We start from the raw sequence: 18,268 nt of genomic DNA on the forward strand, positions 1-18,268 counted from the left end.
ACGTCTAGTCTACAGTCTCATAAATTCTTTCAGTCTCTCACTCTCAAAAAAAAAAAAAAAAAAAGGAAAAGAAAAGATCACACTTCCATCTCCATTTACCTGACTTTGTGGAGTAGATGCGGAATTACCAGTTGAAGGTCTCACTTTTGAAGTTTTACTTAAGGCTTTCTTCTGCTGCAAAGCCATGGTATACTTACTCACAGCATTCCGATACTCTTTATCATGAAAAAGAGAATCTGCGTGATACACCAAGAGCTGGTACTTCTGGGATGGGGAGAATAACTCACTAGAAAACAAAGAAAATACCCACTACATGGGTTATTTTGAAATGTTAGGCAGAACACCCTCCTTAGTGTCCGCATAAGCCTAACATAAAGCCTTATATAATGAGTTTACAAAAAACTCAATGTGCCATAAATGCTAATCCCTAAAATGAGAGGCATGAGAGTTATACTCTACACTAACATGGTCAGCACATCCAGGAAATTGCTTTAAACTGCTCTATTTTAATGTTTTTCTCCTTTATATACTAAAAAAGTAATGATACCTCTAAATCAAATTCAATAATACACAGATATATGAAGAGAAATGTTATACATTTTTTCCTCCCCTTCCTTAGTCCAAGCCCTCTTAAATTAAAACCTGATATACATTCATACTTTCTTTTATTAACATCAGTTTTTAGCATAATATAGACAAAGGAGAAAAATCACAATGACTTAACTACTACCAAGAAGGGTTGAACAACCTGGAAGAGAGAAACCTCACCCTCTGAAACCTTTTTAGGAAAGTGATGAAAAGAGGTTTCAAAGGAACTGAAAACTTCAAATACTGAAGAAGGAATACTAAAATACTAAAGTATGGAAATAGAACAGAATAAGCCAATGGGATAGAGTGGGATAGAAAGAGGATTAGCTTTATTTGATGAAGCTTTTTTTTTTCCTAATTTTAAATACTAAAGTAAACTTATACTAACACTAGAAGAATTCTTATCTCCTTGAGTTACAGGGATAAGGACAGTGTAAAAGAACCAACATGTTTCAAAACTGTTTCACTAATGTTAAACATTGCTCACAAGCATAATTGCTCAGAATCTGGCCACCATTCTTAATGGGAAACTCATATATTTTTAATTTTTTTAACGTTGTATTTATTTCTGAGAGAGAGAGAGAGAGAGAGAGAGAGAGAGAGAGAGAGAGAGAGAGAGGGCAGGGGAGGGTCAGAGAGGGAGGTCAGAATCCGAAACAGGCTCCAGTCTGAGCTGGCAGTCAGCACTGAGCCTGACATGGGGCTCGAACCCACAAACCGTGAGATCATGACCTGAGCCGAAGTCGAACACTTAACCGACTGAGTCACCCAGGCGCCTCGCAAATATTTTTGATCTCCAATTCCACCTCCCCACCACTCCTGACAAGAGGAATTTACACTTTTTTCTTTGACAAGTAAAAGCCATTTAAAATGAAACAACAGTCACGGTCAACTGTGTAAACAGTTAAATTTCTCAAAAAATTAAGGATACTCAAGAATAGGTACCAGAGATTAGCAGCTGCCAGGGGCTGAAGAAAGTGGGGTCAGGGGTGATTAGTAATAGATACAGAGTTTCTTGGGGGGATAATGAATATGTTTGGAATAGACAGCAGTGATGGTGGTACAACTCTGTGAACAGACTTAAAGCCACAGAAATGGAGACTCTTGGGTGGCTCAGTCAGTTAAGCATTCGACTTTTGATTTTTTTGGCTCAGGTCATGATCCCAAGGTGGTGAGATAGAGCCCCGCATTGGGCACTACTCAGACAGTGTCGAGCCTACTTGGGATTCTCTTTCTCTCTTTGTCCCTCCTCCACTCATTGCTTCCTCTCTCTCAAAAAAATAAATTTTTAAAAAGAACACAGAAATGTATTCTTTAAAAGGATAAATCTAATGGTATGTCAATTTTATCTTAATTTTTTTAATCTTAAAAAAAAAAGGGCAGGTATGCTGAACACCGGATATAAAATTACAAAGGAAGTTCAAGGACTAAAAGGTACAGTCCTGGGGCTCCTGGGTGGCTCAGTAGGTTAAGTGTCCAACTTCGGCTCAGGTCATGATCTTACAGTTTATGGAATCAAGCCCATGTCGGGCTCTGTGCTGACAGCGAGCTCAGAACCTGGAGCCTGTTTCAGATTCTGTGTCTCCCTCTCTCTCTGACCCTCCCCTGCTCACGGTGTGTCTCTCTCTCAGAAATAAATAAAACATTTAAAAATTTTTTAAGGTTTAGTCCAGTTAGTTAAGATTTCTTCCAATTCTGAGAATCTTTGTATCTGCTGAGAAATAAGACTTGACAGAAAATACTGCTACACTCAAGAGAAAGCATTCAGATATTTACATATTGTAACACATATGCCTACTTATGCACCCATAAATTATGTCTGGAATGATACATAAGAAACTGTTAATGGTTGTTGCCTGCGGAAAATGGATATGGTAGGGTGAGATCTTGTGGTAAGAACTTTTAAGATCTGTATTCTAATCACTCTTAACACCTAGGGAGGTCAGTACAGTGCTTTGGTGGAGTAAGCACTCACGTGTTTATTGAAAGTGCTAAGGAACTATGTACAACCTCAGGGAGGTAAAACTGCCCAAATTCACACATGTAGTGGAGAGCCATGATGTCTAGACTTTGGTTCTTCTGATTAAGTCTTCAGTCCGACCCACCACAGTCTACTTGTGAGTGGCATAATTGAGTTTTCTACTCAGGCTGGACCCATCTGCATTTGGCCTGCTCTAGAAGCTGTCAAGGTCGGAAAGGAAAAGCCTGTTAAGTGCATGTCATGCAGCTGCTATTTTATTTCCACACGTGTGCTTCTGGACCTCACTCGGTGAGACCGTCATTTCACCACCATCCACTTAGTGTTGACAGTGAGGAGTCCTGGTCTCTTTCAGCCTTCTGTGTTTATTCTGGATCCTTGCAGTTGGTTTTGAGTGACTGGTCAAGGCACACTTTCCTTCGTGGGAATTTATGCACCAGTTAGTCATTACTCTTGGTTCTTGCGAATGTTACAGGATAATTAGAAGCAGTTTAACCCACCAACTAGACTTAGCCCAGGTTTCTGCAAATTAGGTTATCCGCATAACTCTTCTGTAGTTTTAATTTTTTACTGTGTATACTGCCAATTCAATAAGAAATTTAACAATAAATGATAAAAGGTCAGAATTCAAACCGACCTCCCTGAAGCTACGGAACACCTTCTGACCTTTATCAATTAAAAAAAAAAAAAGTGACACAGAATATAAAACAGGGCAAAGGGATGGAACAATGAGGGTTGGGGACAATTCGGATGGTTACAGAAGCTGTTCTCTGGGAGGGATGTGAGAGCGGGCACCTGACGGAGGACACGGTTCGCTGAGGTGAGGACTCCAAGCCGAGCAGCAAATGCAAAGCCCTGAGTTGAGAACTGAGCTTGGTGTGTTCTAGTGACCGAAAGAGCCCGCGAGGCTGAAGTTCGGTGAGCAGAGGACAGGAGAGGAGGTCGGGGAGACAATGTTTGGTCTTGGAGGCCACGGGAAGGAATTTCAAGTGCAACGGGGGGAATTTAAGCAGGGGGGCAACGCGCACTCCAGGCTGGAAACAGCCCTGTGCTGCAGCCGTCATAAGACTCGAGAAAGGGCAGCTCTGAAAACAAGAAAGGGCCACTGCATGTCCTTAAAAAGGCGCCACTCCCACCCGTCAGTCTCCCGTTTTCAGGGGTTTTGAAGGCCAGAAAGAGGCCCCTTCTGACATATTCAAGGGGGGAAAAAATCAATCTCGGATGGGGGACGAGGTATAAGACTGGGCCTTTCTGAGCCGCAGCGAGCGAGGAAACGTTCTTCGGGAAAAAGCCAGGGAGAGGAGTCAGCCCAGGGAAGTGACAGGCGCTCTGCCGGGCGACAGGTGCCTCAGGAAACCCGCCGCTCCCAACTTTCGGGAAACCCTAGCCAGGCTCGCCCTCAGAGCCTCCGCCTTCCATTTCTCGAAGCCGCCACTCGCCACATTCCCCTCAGGGAGCTCATCCCAGCGTCTGGCACAGCGCAGAGACCGACTGAACTCAACTTGCGTTCCCAGATCGGCTCCGCCTGACGACGCCTTCGCTGACCCCGAAACCTCAGCTGAGGCCCGCGGTCGCTCTTCCCGCCAGTCCCCAGGCCCCCTCAGCCCCCGCTCCCAAACCGGAGCCACTTTCTCCTCAGCCCCAGGCCGCTCCCCGCCTCAACTCACGGGTTGTTATTACTCATTGTAAGTAACAAGCTGCTGAGGAGCCGCACGTTAGAGTGCAGCCCCGCGGCCGCCATGTCTCGCACGTGGTCTATCACATTCATCCTGCCCGGCAAGGCCGCTGGCAGCGGCGGCAGAGGCGCGAAAAGCCGGTAGAAGCTCCTTAGGGAAGACTCCAAAATGGCGGCCTCTCCGGGGTCCATCGGGTCCACAAGCAGCACCGCCCCCAGGAAAATAGGCAACTATTGAAGTGCCTGAGCAAAAAAAAAAAAAGAAAACACAAAAACTCCGTTCCTTCCCCCAAACATCCTATGAAGTGAAATGCTCTGGTTTTGGGGTTGTTTTTGTTTTATTTTGTTTTGTTTTTAGCAAAAATTATGTCATCGTTCTAAGCTGCAAACTTTATTGAGGGCTTACAATGGGCTGGGGACAAAAGGCACTTTAGTATGAATACATGCTCAATTGAAATAAGATGGCTCGGAGAGAAACTTGTGTCTCAAAAATTAATAAAAACGTATGGATTTATTATAAATAAGTCAATACAGGTGAGTTAGGGGAGAATCTCCTACAGCTGGAGTTAAATATTTTCATCAGGCGCTAGGGGCAGTCCTAACCGCTTTTACATTCCGGCTTGCGCACTAGGCTGAAGGCACCACGCCCCCTTCCTTCAGGTATTGTGTGTGCTTGCCGAAGTCAGGCTTCGCCCTTTGGATAACTTCCTTGAGTGAAAAAGGGTAAATTTTTACCCTTTAAAATGACTCATTGGCTCAGAGTGAATAAGGACTAGGTTGAGTTTTAGCCATCTTAATAGCTATGTAGTGGTAACTTGTTTTTAATTTGCAATTCCCTGGTGACACGTGATGTTGAGCATCGCATTTGCCAGTTGTAGGTCCTCTTTGGTGGGATATCTGTTAAAATCTTTAGCCCATTTTTTATTTGGGTTGTTCATGTACTTTTTTCCTTTTAAAAAAAAAAAAGTTTTATTTAAGTAATCTCTACTCCCCACGTGGAGCTCACACTTAGGACCCCTAAGATCAAGAGTAACACGTTTTGTAACTGAACCAGCCCGGCCCCACCCCACCCCCTCCGGGTTCATTTTCTTACTGTTGTGTTTTAACGGTTCTTTGTATCTTGGATAACAGTACTTTATCAGGACTGTAAAATATTTTACAAATATTTTTCCCCAGTCTGTGATTTGTCTCCTTAGCGTCTTGACCACCTGCTCACTGTTAGGAAAAAATTACTTTCAGTAAAATCCTGAAATGAAGTGACTAATAATGGCCAGAAAATAGTGAAAATATTATCTTAAAACTTTACATGTCATCTAAACAATGATGCTAGCTTGTGGTCTGTTGAAAAAAATAATAACAGAGCTAGAACAAATAATTTTAAAATTTGTATGGACCCAGACCTCGAATAACCAAAGTAATATTGAAAAAGAAAACCAAAGCTGGAGGCATCACAATTCCAGACTTTAAGTTGTATCACAAAGGTGTAATCATCAAGATAGTATGGTATTGACACAAAAACAGACACATAGATAATGGAACAGAATAGAGAACCCAGAAATGGACCCATAAATATATGGCCAACTAAGCTTAGATAAAGCAGGAAAGTCTATCCAATGGAATAAAGACAATCTCTTCAGTAAATAGTGTTGGGAAAACTGGACCACTTTCTTAAACCATATACAAAAATAAATTCAAAATGGATGAAAGACCTAAACCTAAGACAGGAAGCTATCAAAATCCTAGAGGTGAAAACAGGCAACAACCTCTTTGACCTCAGCTGCAGCAGCTTCTTATCTGACATGTCTCCACAGTCAAAGGAAACAAAATAAAAAATGAGCTATTGGAACCTCATCAAGATAAAAAGCTTCCACACAAGGAAGGAAACAATCAACAAAATGAAAAGGCAGTTGATCGAATGGAAAAAGATATTTGCAAATGACAAAGGGTCAGTATCCAAAGTCTATAAAGAACTTATCAAACTCAACACTCAAAAAACAAATAACCCAGTGAAGAAATGGGCAAAAGACATGAAAACATCCAGATGGCTAATAGACACATGAAAAGATGCTCAACATCACTCATGATCAGGGAAATACAAATCAAAACCACACCTCACCCCTGAGATACCACCTCACCCCTGTCAGAACGGCTAAAACGAACAACTCAGGCAATGACAGATGTTGGTGAAGATGCAGAGAAAGAGAAACCCTTTTGCACTGTCGGTGGGAATGCACACTAGAGCAGCCACTCTGGAAAACAGTATGGAGGTTCCTTAAAAAATTAAAAATAGAACTACCCTACAACCTTGCAACTGCACTACTAGGTATTTTTCCAAGGGATACAGGTGTGCTGTTTTGAAAAGGCACCTGCACCCCAATGTTTATACCAGTGCTATTGACAATAGCCAAGTATGGAAAGAGCCCAAATGTCCATCAAGTGTTGATGGATAAAGAAGATGTGGTATTTGTGTATATGTACATACATATACACACACAATGGAGTATTACTCGGCAATCAAAAAGAATGAAATCTTACCATTTGCAACAATGTGGATGGAACTAGAGTGTACTATGCTAAGCAAAATAAGTCAGTCAGAGAAAGACAAATATATGATTTCACTAATATGTGGAACTTAAGAAACAAAACAGATAAACATAGCGGAAGAGAAGCAAAAATAATACAGAAACAGAGAGACAAACTAGAAGAGACTCTTAAATACAGAGAACAAACTGAGGGTTGCTAGTGGGGTGTTGGGTGGGGGCGTGGGTAAATGAGCAATGGGCATTAAGGAAGGCATTTATTGGGATGAGCACTGGGTGTTATATATAAGTGATGAATCGCTAAATTCTAAACCTGAAACTACTATTACACTATATGTTAACTAACTTGGATTTACATTTTTAAAACATTTTAAAGAAAAGAAAAATAATAAAGATACCAGTAAAATGTTTAATGAAAAATAAAACTATTATTATAGCACAAAGGGTAAAAGATTAATACTTTTTAATTACATAAATGTATTTTTAAAAAATTTTAATGTTTATTTTTGAGAGAGAGACACAAGTAGGTGAGAGGCAGAGAGAGAGGGAGACAGAATCTGAAGCAGGCTCCAGACTCTGAGCTATCAACACAGAGCCCGATGCAGGGCTTGAACTCACGAACCTTGAGATTATGACTTGAGCCAAAGTCAGATGCTTAACCGAGTGAGCCAGGTGCCCCTACATAAATGTATTTTAAGAACTTTTATCCTACATAATGGATTAGTAAAGAAATGAATGATACAGTTTCTGCAAACTTGTCAATGACTGTCATAACTGAGCATCTTTGGGGACATGTGGGTGGCTCAGCCACTTAAGCCTCCAACTCTTGATTTGGCCTCAGGTCATGACCTCACAGTCGCGAGATTGAGCCCCACATGGGACTCTGAGCTGGGTGTGGAGCCTGCTTAAGATTCTCCCTCTTCCTTTCTCTCAAAGACAAACAAAACACACACACACAAACTGACCATCTTTGAATATCCGTGTTCCATAAACAGTATAAACCTATTTGTCAGTTGCTGGAGCGCAGCCATGGAAAGACATGAAGGAAATAGAAATTCATACTATTAAGTGAAAGAAGCCAATCTGAAGGGGGCGCTTGGGTGGCTCAGTGGGTTAAGCATTGACTTCAGCTCAGGTCATGATCTCAGTTTGTGACTTTGAGCCCTGTATCAAGCTCTTTGCTGTCAGCACAGACACAGAGTTCACTTTGGATCCTCTGTTCCCTCTCTCTTTGCCCCTCCCCTGCTTGCACTCTCTCTCCAAAATAAATAAACAGAAGAAGAAGAAGAAGAAGAAGAAGAAGAAGAAGAAGAAGAAGAAGGAGGAGGAGGAGGAGGAGGAGGAGGAGGAGAGGAGGAGGAAGAGGAAGAGGAAGAAGGAGGATGAGGAGGAGGAGAAGGAGAAGAGGAGGAGGAGGAGGAGGAAGAAGAAGAAGAGGAGGAAGGGGAAGGAGAAGAAGCCGCCAATCTGAAAAGGCTACATACTATGTATGACATTCTGGAAAAGATGAGACTGGAGACAGATCATTGGTTGCTGGGGGGGGGGTGTGGTGGGTGGAGGAATAGGTGGAGCACAGGGGGTTTTTAGGGCAATGAAATTTCTATATGATACTGTAATGGCAGATACATTTGTCAAAATTCATAGAATGTACAACAGTCAAAGAAACTTAACAGTAATCTGTGGATTTTGGATGATAATGATGTGTCGCTGTAGGTACATCAGTTTGTAACAAATGTACTCTACTGATGTCAGATGTTGATAGTGTGGGAGGCTGTGCATGTGGGGAAGCAGGAGGTATATGGGAACTCTCTGTACACCCCACTCAATTTTACTCTGAGGCTAAAACTGCTCTAAATAATAAAGTTTACCAAAAGAAGAAGAAGGAGAAGAAGGAGAAGAAGGAGAAGAAGAAGAAGAAGAAGAAGAAGAAGAAGAAGAAGAAGAAGAAGGGGGAGGAGGAGAAGAAGAAAGAAGTGGAGAGGATGTAAAAATTGACCTGTTCTGGATGTCAAACATTCTATATACACCACTGTATCTAACACACTTAGACCAACGGCTAGCACACACTAACAGTATATAAATGGTTGCTGTTANGAGAAGAAGAAGAAGAAGAAGAAGAAGAAGAAGAAGAAGAAGAAGAAGAAGGGGGAGGAGGAGAAGAAGAAAGAAGTGGAGAGGATGTAAAAATTGACCTGTTCTGGATGTCAAACATTCTATATACACCACTGTATCTAACACACTTAGACCAACGGCTAGCACACACTAACAGTATATAAATGGTTGCTGTTATACTTTTTTCTACATTTAAAATATTTCATAATTAAAAACACATCTAATAATTTCTAAAAAATGGAGAAAATTCAAATGTTCACCAACTGATGACTACATAAACTAAAGGCGGTATATCCATGGAGTGTAATCCTATTCAGCAAAAAAATCAAAAATGAAAACAAACTACTAGTAATAACATGAGTGAATCTCAAAAATATTATGCTAAAAATAAAATCATGCTAAATGAAGCAAGCCAGACAGAAAAGATTATGTAATCTCTGCCTCCATTTATGTTTGTTTTACTGTTGGTTTGTTCCAATCTGGATCTAAGAAGGATTGATTCTTGCAATTGGTTGATATGTCTCTTAAACTGTCTAAGTTCTTCCTCCCTTTTTTTTTTTTTTTTACTCCTTGCATTTGATTTCATGAAGAATGAAGATGGTCTTTAAAGCCATGAGACTGGATAAGATCACCAAGTGGATGAATGTAGTTAGAAGTACTGGGCAGGTTTGAGGATTGGGCAGTTGATAAACAGGTAAATGTTTAACTGGTGAGGTGGAAGCCATGAATCATAGGTTTTGCCAGTTTTCATGGTGTAAATATTTTACCATGGCCAATTGTAAGGTGCCAATAGTCTTAAGAGTCCAGCACAGTTCTTTTTTTTTTTTTTTAATTTTTTTAATGTTTTATTTATTTCTAGGAGAGAGAGAGAGAGACAGCGTGAGTAGGGGAGGGTCAGAGAGAGGGAGTCACAGACTCTGAAACAGGCTCCAGGCTCTGAGCTGGCAGTCAGCACAGAGCCCGACGCGGGGCTCGAACCCATGAACCGCGAGATCATGACCCAAGCGAAAGTCGGACGCTTAACCGACTAAGCCACCAAGGCGCCCCAGAGTCCAGCACAGTTCTTTAAACATACCAATTTCTTTTTTTTAATTGCTTATTTATTTATTTTGAGAGAGAGACAGAGACAGAGAGACAGAGAGAGTTCCAAGCTGTCAGTGCAAAACCCGGTGTGGGTTTCGAGCCCATGAACCATGAGATCATGACCCGAGCTGTTAAATCAAGAGTTGGACACCCAACCAACTGAGCCACCCATGTGGCCCAAACATACTGATTTCTTAAAATGTAACTGGCTTTGGCACATAGTTACCCCTGAGGCATCCTACCATTAAGTGGTTAGAGAGAAGAGAAGAAATCAGTAGAGGAGACTTAGAAGGAACAGACAGTGAGGTGGAAAGAAAAGTAAGACAGTGGTGTTCTGGAACCCAATGAAGAATATGGTTCCAAGAAGGTAGGAATAATCAACTGTATATATAGAGTGCCGATAAGAGATCAAAAGAGATGAGAAATGGCCATCAGATTAACAGCATGGAGGTCACTGGTGACCCTGACAAGAACATTTTCTGTAGGGTAGTGGTCAAGTGAGGATGGGAAGAGGGCTCAGTCGGTTAAGCATCTAACTTCAGCTCAGGTCATGATCTCACAGCTCTTGAGTTCGAGCTCTTCATCAGGCTCTGTGCTGACAGCTCAGAGTCTGGAGCCTGCTTCTGATTCTGTGGTCTCTACTCCTCCCCCACTCACGCTCTCTCTCTCTCTCTCTCTCTCAAAAAAAAAAAACATTAAAAAGAACTTTTTTAAAAAGAGAGGATGGGAGGACATAATGTGAGACAGTGAAGGTAGATCTTTCTTTCGAGGAGTTTTGCTGCAGTGTAAATGTCCCTAGGGGACATTTGGTAATGTCTAGAGACCTTTTGGGGGGGGGGGGCAGTGGATAATTTGCATCTGAGGGTAGAAACCAGGAATGTTACTAAACATTCTGAAATGCACAGGACACACCCCCCACAATAAAATGGAGCAGAAATGTAAATGTATACATTTAAATATCAAGTCTAAACGTAAAGGGAAGGAGAAAATAGGTAGTAGCAGATGGGGAAAATGAAATAGAGGATTTTAAGGATTTTAAGAAAGTAGAACATGTTTATATGTTGATAGGAATGAAGGAGAACATATATATCACCAGCTAAATGGCAGGAGAAAAGTTGATAATTTCTATAAAGAAATAGTGCCAAAACACACCTGTGCATTTGAAAAACCCACAGAAAGAATCACAAAATGAAAACTTTATGAGAAAAAAAGAGACAAAGGAGAATGCTCCTTTGGAAATTTTTACAATCCTTTTTATTTATGTATTCATTAATGTTTATTTATTTTGAAAAAGAGTGTGTGAGCTGGGGAGGGGCAGAGAGAGAGGGAGAGAGAGAACTCCAAGCAGGGTCCATGCTGTCAGCACAGAGCCTAATGCGGGGCTCAATCTCACAAACTGTAAGATCATGACTTGAGCTGATATTAAGAGTTGGATGCTTAACTGACTAAGCCACCCAGGCGCGCCCCTACAATCCTTTAAAAAAAAAAAAAGTTTATTTTTGAGAGAGAGAGAGAGAGAGAGAGAGAGAGAGAGAGAGAGAAAAAGCTGAGAGGGAGAGGAGNNGCTGGAGAGAGCGAGAGAGAGAGAGAGAGAGAGAGAGAGAGAGAGAGAACAAGCTGAGAAGGAGTAGAGAGAGGTGGGGACAGAGGAGCCGAAGTGAGCTCTGTGCTGACAGCTGATCCTGACCTCAGCAGAAGTTGGGCGCTGAACCAACTGAGCCACACAGGCCCTCCCCTCCAAATCCTTTTTAAAATTAAATAACCCAAAGTAAAATAAATTTATGGTCAAGTTCCATTAACCTAATGGAAGTCAGATAATACTGATTTTAATATTGTTTAAAGGACATGTATCCCGCTAAAACTAATTTGGGACACTCAAGAGATACACCCAAGACAAGGCCTCCTCTTTCTCATGGAATCCTCTTCTAAAATGATCATTTTGGAACTAGAGGGGACTTTAGAGGTCATCTCACCTTTAATCTCCATTTTATCAGTAAGGAAACTGAGGCTCTGGGATGGTAATTGATGTAAGCAGATGAACAGCTGGCCCTGAACTTTTAGGTAAGCCACTTAGATGTTGAATGATGTGAATACCATGGATAACGTGGGGTGTTGAATCAGATACTTGGAGGGACAATTTATAAATGTAAATGTTCTGTTCCACTTAAGTTCGTTTCTAAGTGTTCAGCAGCCTCCTAAGAATTGAAATGTTTCCCAGCTGCATTAGACATTTCTCTTAGATCTGTCTTTTGTACAAGGAGAAAAACACAACACTTGTAAATTGCTCTAAGGGAAACATTACTTAACATCTCTTAAGTGTCTCCTGGCAGTGACAGCCTTCTTTTCAAGTGGAAAAGTAACTTCGGGTCAAAGAATTTGGAGGGAATGCATATGGCCATCTTTCTAAATTATTTTCTTCCTTTTCAGTAAAAGTGGGTGGCAAGGGAATATTTTGGGTGCTAAGGTATCCATTTTATTTATGAAATGGGCAGATAAGTGAGGCTAGAACAGCTAACTCATTCAAATACAAATGCAAACTCAAGAGGGCTTGCTCAAGTCAGTGTTCAACTGCCATAAAATAAAGTTTTCTAATGATTTTAATAATATTTAACAGCCCCTCCAAGAAACTCCTATGGCTCCCATGCTTTTCTGATCAAACCTCTTATTCTGACTAACCTTAGACTGATTCTTTGCTAATTCTTTCCTCCTTCCTGATTCATAACTGCTGATTTGCCTCAGGGATCAAATTCTATTTCCAAATTCCACTAGAAGTCTTTATTTCTATTCCTGATCTTTCAAATATTTGTATTTGCTGCTGGATTTCACCGAGGCCATCAGCAGCCACCTCAAAAGCTCAGTGTGCTCAAAATTAAACTCATCTCCCACTTCCCTTTCGAATGACTTCAAGCCCAACTCCTTACTTCCAGAACTTTCTTCGGGACAATACCAGTTTATGCCTACTGAGCCAAGAGAACCATAGCATGCTCTTTTACACTCAAGAACTTGGATGACAAGTTATATTGTCACCCAACCTATTTCCATCAAAGGCACCACTATGTTTCAAGTCAACTAGACTCAAAACCTCAACCTGTCCTTTAGCTGCTAAATCCAATGTAGGAGAATCTTCCTTTGGGATGTCTGGGTGGCTCAGTGGGTTAAGTTCGGCTCAGGTCAGGATCACACGATTCAATTCATGAATTTAAGCCCCGCATCGAGCTCCCTGCTGTCAACACAGAGCTTGCTTCAGATCCTCTATCCCCTCCCCTGCCCATGTGCTCGCTCTCTCTCTCAAAAACAACACACACGAAACAAAAACCCTTAAAAAACAGAACCTTGTTTTAGAATGTCCCTCAAATATCCCCTTACTCTTATATTCTCAGTAACACCCACTAAGCCCTTATATCAGGACCACTAATAAAGCTTTTTACTCCCTGATATATCTCTCTCCCATCTCTCTACACTCCAATCCACTTAGTACAATGATGTAAATAACACAATCATATAAAAACCCTAATTTTATTCTCTTGCCCAATCTTTTAAGAATCCTGATTTTTCCTCTCACTACTCTGCTTGAAAATTTAAATATAGTAATTCAATGAATATTTACTATGTGTTTACTGTGTGAGAAGCAGTCTGTCTTGACCCTCCAAAAGTTTCATTCATTCAGTCTATATTTGAGTGCCTATTGCATGCATCTTACCTCTGTAGGCATTGGGGCACAGTGCTGATAGGCATGGACTATGGTTGTGTAAAAAAACTTCAATAGCAATATAAGACAGCCAGATAATGATTTAGAAGTCTTTTTTTAATGTTTTATTTATATTTTATTTCATAACATGATATTGTTACAACTTACAGTTGCATTTTTAAAAATAGAATTCATTGTCAAGTTGGCTAACATAACAGTGTATGCAGTGTGCTCTTGGCTTTGGGAATAGATTCCAATGATTCATTGCTTACATACAACACCCAGTGCTCATCCCAACAAGTGCCCTCCTCAATGCCCATCACCTATTCTCCTCTCTCCCCTGACCCCCACCCCATCAACCCTCAGTTTGTTCTCTGTATTTGGAAGTGTCTTATGGTTTGCCTCCCTCCCTCTCTGTTTGTAACTATTTTTTCCCCTTCCCTTCCCCCATGGTCTTCTGTTAAGTTTCTCAACTTCCACATATGAGTGAAAACATATGCTATCTGTCCTTCTCTGACTGACTTATTTCACTTAGCATAATACCCTCCAGTTCCATCCACATTGCTGCAAATGGCAGGGTTTCATTCTTTCTCATTGCCAAGTAGTATTTCATGGTATATGTAAACTACATCTTCTTTATCCATTCATCAGTTGATGGACATTTAGGCTCTTTCCATAATTTGGTTATTGTTGAAAGCGCTGCTATAAACATTGGGTACATGCGCTCCTATGAATCAGCACTCCTGTATCTTTTGGATAAATTCCTAGAAGTACTATTCCTGGGTCATAGGGTAGTTCTATTTTTAATTTTTTGAGGAACCTCCACACTGTTTTCCAGAGGGGCTGCTCCAGTTTGCATTCCCACCAACAGTGCAAGAGGGTTCCCATTTCTCCACATCCTCGCCAACATCTGTTGTTTCCTGAGTTGTTAATTTTAGCCACTCTGACTCGTGTGAGGTGGTATTTCAATGTGGTTTTGACTTGTATTTCCCTGGCGATGAGTGATGTTAAACATCTTTTCATGTGTCTGTTAGCCATCTGGACGTCTTCTTTGGAAAATTGTCTATTCATATCTTCTGCCCATTTCTTAACTGGATTATTTGTTTTTCGGGTGTTGAGTTGGTAAGTTCTTTGTAGATTTTGGGTACTAACCCTTTATCCGATATGTCATTTTAAAATATCTTTTCCCATTCTGTTGGTTGCTTTTTAGTTTTGTTGATTGTTTCCTTTGCATTGTAGAAGGCTTTTATCTTGATGAGGTCCCAATAGTTCACTTCTGCTTTTATTTCCCTCACCTTTGGAGACATGTCAAGCAAGACGTTGCTGCGGTTGAGGTGAAAGAGGTTGTTGCCTGCTTTCTCCTCTAGGGTTTTGATGGTTTCCTGTCTCACATTTAGGTCTTTCATCCATTTTGAGTTTACTTTTGTGTATGGTGTAAGAAGGTGGTCTAGTTTCATTCTTCTGCATGTCGCTGTCCAGTTCTCCCAGCACCATTTGCTAAAGAGACTCTTTTTTTCCATTGGATAATCTTTCCTGCTTTGTCAAAGATTAGTTGGCCACTGATCTATGTGTAGAAGTCTTTTTTTGTTAAGTTTATTTATTTATTTTGAGAGAGATGAAGACAAGAAGGGGAGGGGCAGAGAGAGAGGGAGAGAGAGAATCCCAAGCAGTCGCCATGCTGTCAGCACAGAACCTGACATGGGGCTCAATCCCATGAACTGCAAGATCATGAACTGAGCTGAAATAAAGAGTTGGATGCTTAACAGGCTGAGCCACCCACACACCCCTAGAGAGAAGTCTTACAAGGACTTGTGACAAAATAGCAAATGAGTGATTTGTTTTTTAAAGCATCCTGAAAAACAAGAACTTGAACAGACACTTATACACCAGTGTTCATTATAGCATTATTCATAATGGTGAAAAGATAGAGACAACCCAACAGATAAATGTATTAAAAAATGTGGTCCATCTATTCGATGATTATTATTCAACCATAAAAAATGATCAAGTTATGATAAGTGTTACAATATAGATGAACCCCTAAAACATCAAGCTAAGAAGCTAGTCACAAAGGGATAATTATTGTATGATTCCCCTTATATGAAATATCTAGAATAGGCAAATCCAGACACAGAAAAGTAGATTGGAGGTTACCAGTGGTTAAGAGGAAGGGCCGTGGGGAATTATTTAACGGGTGCAGAGTTTCTGTTTGGGGTAATAAAGTTTTGGAAATAGATAGTGGTAATGGTTGCACATTATTAGTGTAATTCATGCCACCAAATTACACACTTAAAATGGCTAAAATGAAGATTTTATGTTATATACAAAAATTGATAATATGCTAAAAAAAACCATTGAATTGTATACTCCAAATGGATGAATTATATAAAATTTAAATTGTGTTTCAATAAAACTTTTTTAAAAAAAGCACTTGAGAGTCAAGTGCAGAAACTATGGAATGGCTTGGGAAAACTTTTCAATTAGCAATAACTGCGCCTCGGATAAATCTCATTGGCTACGATACTGCCACTGCGCAAAGCTTGGAATGGCTTGGAAAGAAAAAAAAAGAGCAGGAAAAATGATAGTCGCTCGGACAAATAGTTCTCATGGTGATAGATAAGACCAAAATGGTGTCCTTGTATGGAGAATGTGTCCTGTTGTCTTGCGAATAGAATAAAGTTGAAAGTTCTAAGCTTGACCCTGGTTCTCAAAAAATGTGAGACACACCTCCTGCTATGGCAGCTTCTTCCCTATCATGCTCTTTGCCCTAAGGTTTCCTTCACAGGAGGCTTGGTCATACCACATTGCTGGCTCAATGCCGTTTTTTCATCAAGCCCGCTCAATCTGGCTCACTTGTTCTTTTTTTTTTTTTAATGTTTTTTATTTATTTCTAGGAGAGAGAGAGAGAGACCGCGTGAGCAGGGGAGGATCAGAGAGAGAGGGAATCACAGACCGAAAGAGGGTCCAGGCTCTGAGCTAGCTGTCAGCACAGAGCCCGACGCGGGGCTTGAACCCACGAACCGCGAGATCATGACCTAAGCGAAAGTGGGACGCTTAACCGACTAAGCCACCCAGGCGCCCCTGGCTCACTTGTTCTAAAGTCAGTTAAATGCCATCTACAGTAAATCTTCTGCAGCTGACCTCAGCTATAACAGTGTCTGAGCTCCTACAGTACTGGGCAGTAATGCCAATCTCTCAGTGTTTCTTGGTTCTATCTTGTTACACACATTTCTCATGACATGGTTAAATCCTGGAGAGGAGAGTTCATATTTACATTTCCTGTAAATGCTTTCAGTAGCTGGCACAGCAGAATAAACAGAGCAATCTCCTGGTCTTGTTGCCTGAATACAGCAAACATCTTAAAATGGCCAGGAGGGACAGCCCTGGATTCAAAAAGACTAAGGTGTTTTTTTTTTTTTTTAATGTTTATTTTTGAGAGAGAGAGAAGAGAGACAGCGGACAAGTAGGGGAGGGGCAGAGAGAGAGATGGGAACAGATGATCCAAAGCAGGCTCCGTGCTGACAGCAGAGAGCTCAGTGCAGGGCTCAAACTCACGAACCACGAGATCATGACCTGAGCTGAAGTCAGACATCTAACCAACTGAGCCACCCAAAGTGCCTCAAGTATAATCACCATTTCTGCCAACTCCCAGGTGTGTGTTTGGTCAAGTTATTTAGTTTTTGTACACTTCAGCTTCTTCGCCTGGAAAAGGGGAGAATACTTGTATCTGCCACAATATTTCTTGCAAGGGTTAAAGAGAATTTTAAAATGTAAAGTGTTTAGTATACTGCCAGATCACCTGTATATTGGAGCTGTGGTATAAAAGCAAAGAAGAAAATCATGACTGATGATTTATCTCAACATCAACACAGAACAGATGTAGCCCTAACATTATACTTTCCTAATGGAATGTTCTTCCAAATTTCTATAAACAAAATGAAGGGAGAGACAAACCAAATGGCTTTGACATGGTAGTATCACATCCTTTTGGACACAGCTCTGAACTCATTAAGGTTTTCAGTACTCGTAATTTTGGAGAAAAGGAAAACACAAAATAAAATAATCCTCATAAATCTTATTGAGTATTTTCACGTACTGTAACCTTCCTATGCATATGACAGTAATTAGTGGCAAATTAAAATGATAAATGTAAACAGGATGCTTAAGAAAAAGCAAGATGATTGCTGTCCTTTCCTTGTTTTTGGCTAATGTTAAATTTTCTAGTATTTGGTCTTCTACCAATTTTTTTTTTATTATTTAAAAAAAGAGTTTATTTTTAAGCAATCTCTATGCCCAACTTGGGGCTTGAACTTACAGCTCCAAGGTCAAGGGTCGCATGCTTCACTGACTGAGCCAGTCAAGTGCTCCTGCCTCTTTTTGAAAAAGGCGTTTTCTCCCTCTGGTCATTAAGGTACCATATATATGACTGAATTATAGTATGCATCACTTAGAAGGGACACATCTTTATAATTTTGTTTCTATCCCAAGATAATCACTGTTAACAGTTTGGTGTGTGTGCTCCCAAAGTTTTTCCTGGAGTGCATATGATTAAATCAACAAAGATGGAATCACACTATAATATTTTCTTTATATATAATATATAT

The 18,268-nt window shown here is 40.7% G+C and overlaps 1 protein-coding gene and 1 non-coding gene across 2 annotated transcripts in view; both read right to left on the reverse strand.

The window, feature by feature from the left end:
• ANAPC7 (anaphase promoting complex subunit 7) overlaps positions 1-4,424 on the reverse strand; it is a 21,340-nt gene extending 16,916 nt beyond the window's left edge. Inside the window, exons 1-2 of the mRNA XM_077747930.1 lie at positions 4,234-4,424; positions 100-286 (exon numbers count right to left, since the gene is read on the reverse strand). Of these exons, the coding sequence (XP_077604056.1) occupies positions 100-286; positions 4,234-4,334 (288 nt within the window). The 5' untranslated portion in view covers positions 4,335-4,424. The remainder of the gene's footprint in view (positions 1-99; positions 287-4,233) is intronic.
• An 11,646-nt stretch (positions 4,425-16,070) lies between these two features.
• LOC144218229 (U4 spliceosomal RNA) lies at positions 16,071-16,205 on the reverse strand. The gene has a single exon (XR_013331089.1). It is a non-coding gene; the product is annotated as a U4 spliceosomal RNA (small nuclear RNA).
• Positions 16,206-18,268: the final 2,063 nt, after the last annotated feature.

Source organism: Crocuta crocuta, unplaced genomic scaffold (genome assembly GCF_008692635.1).
Source record: "Crocuta crocuta isolate KB4526 unplaced genomic scaffold, BGI_CrCroc_1.0 scaffold29, whole genome shotgun sequence".
Lineage (NCBI taxonomy): Eukaryota > Metazoa > Chordata > Mammalia > Carnivora > Hyaenidae > Crocuta > Crocuta crocuta.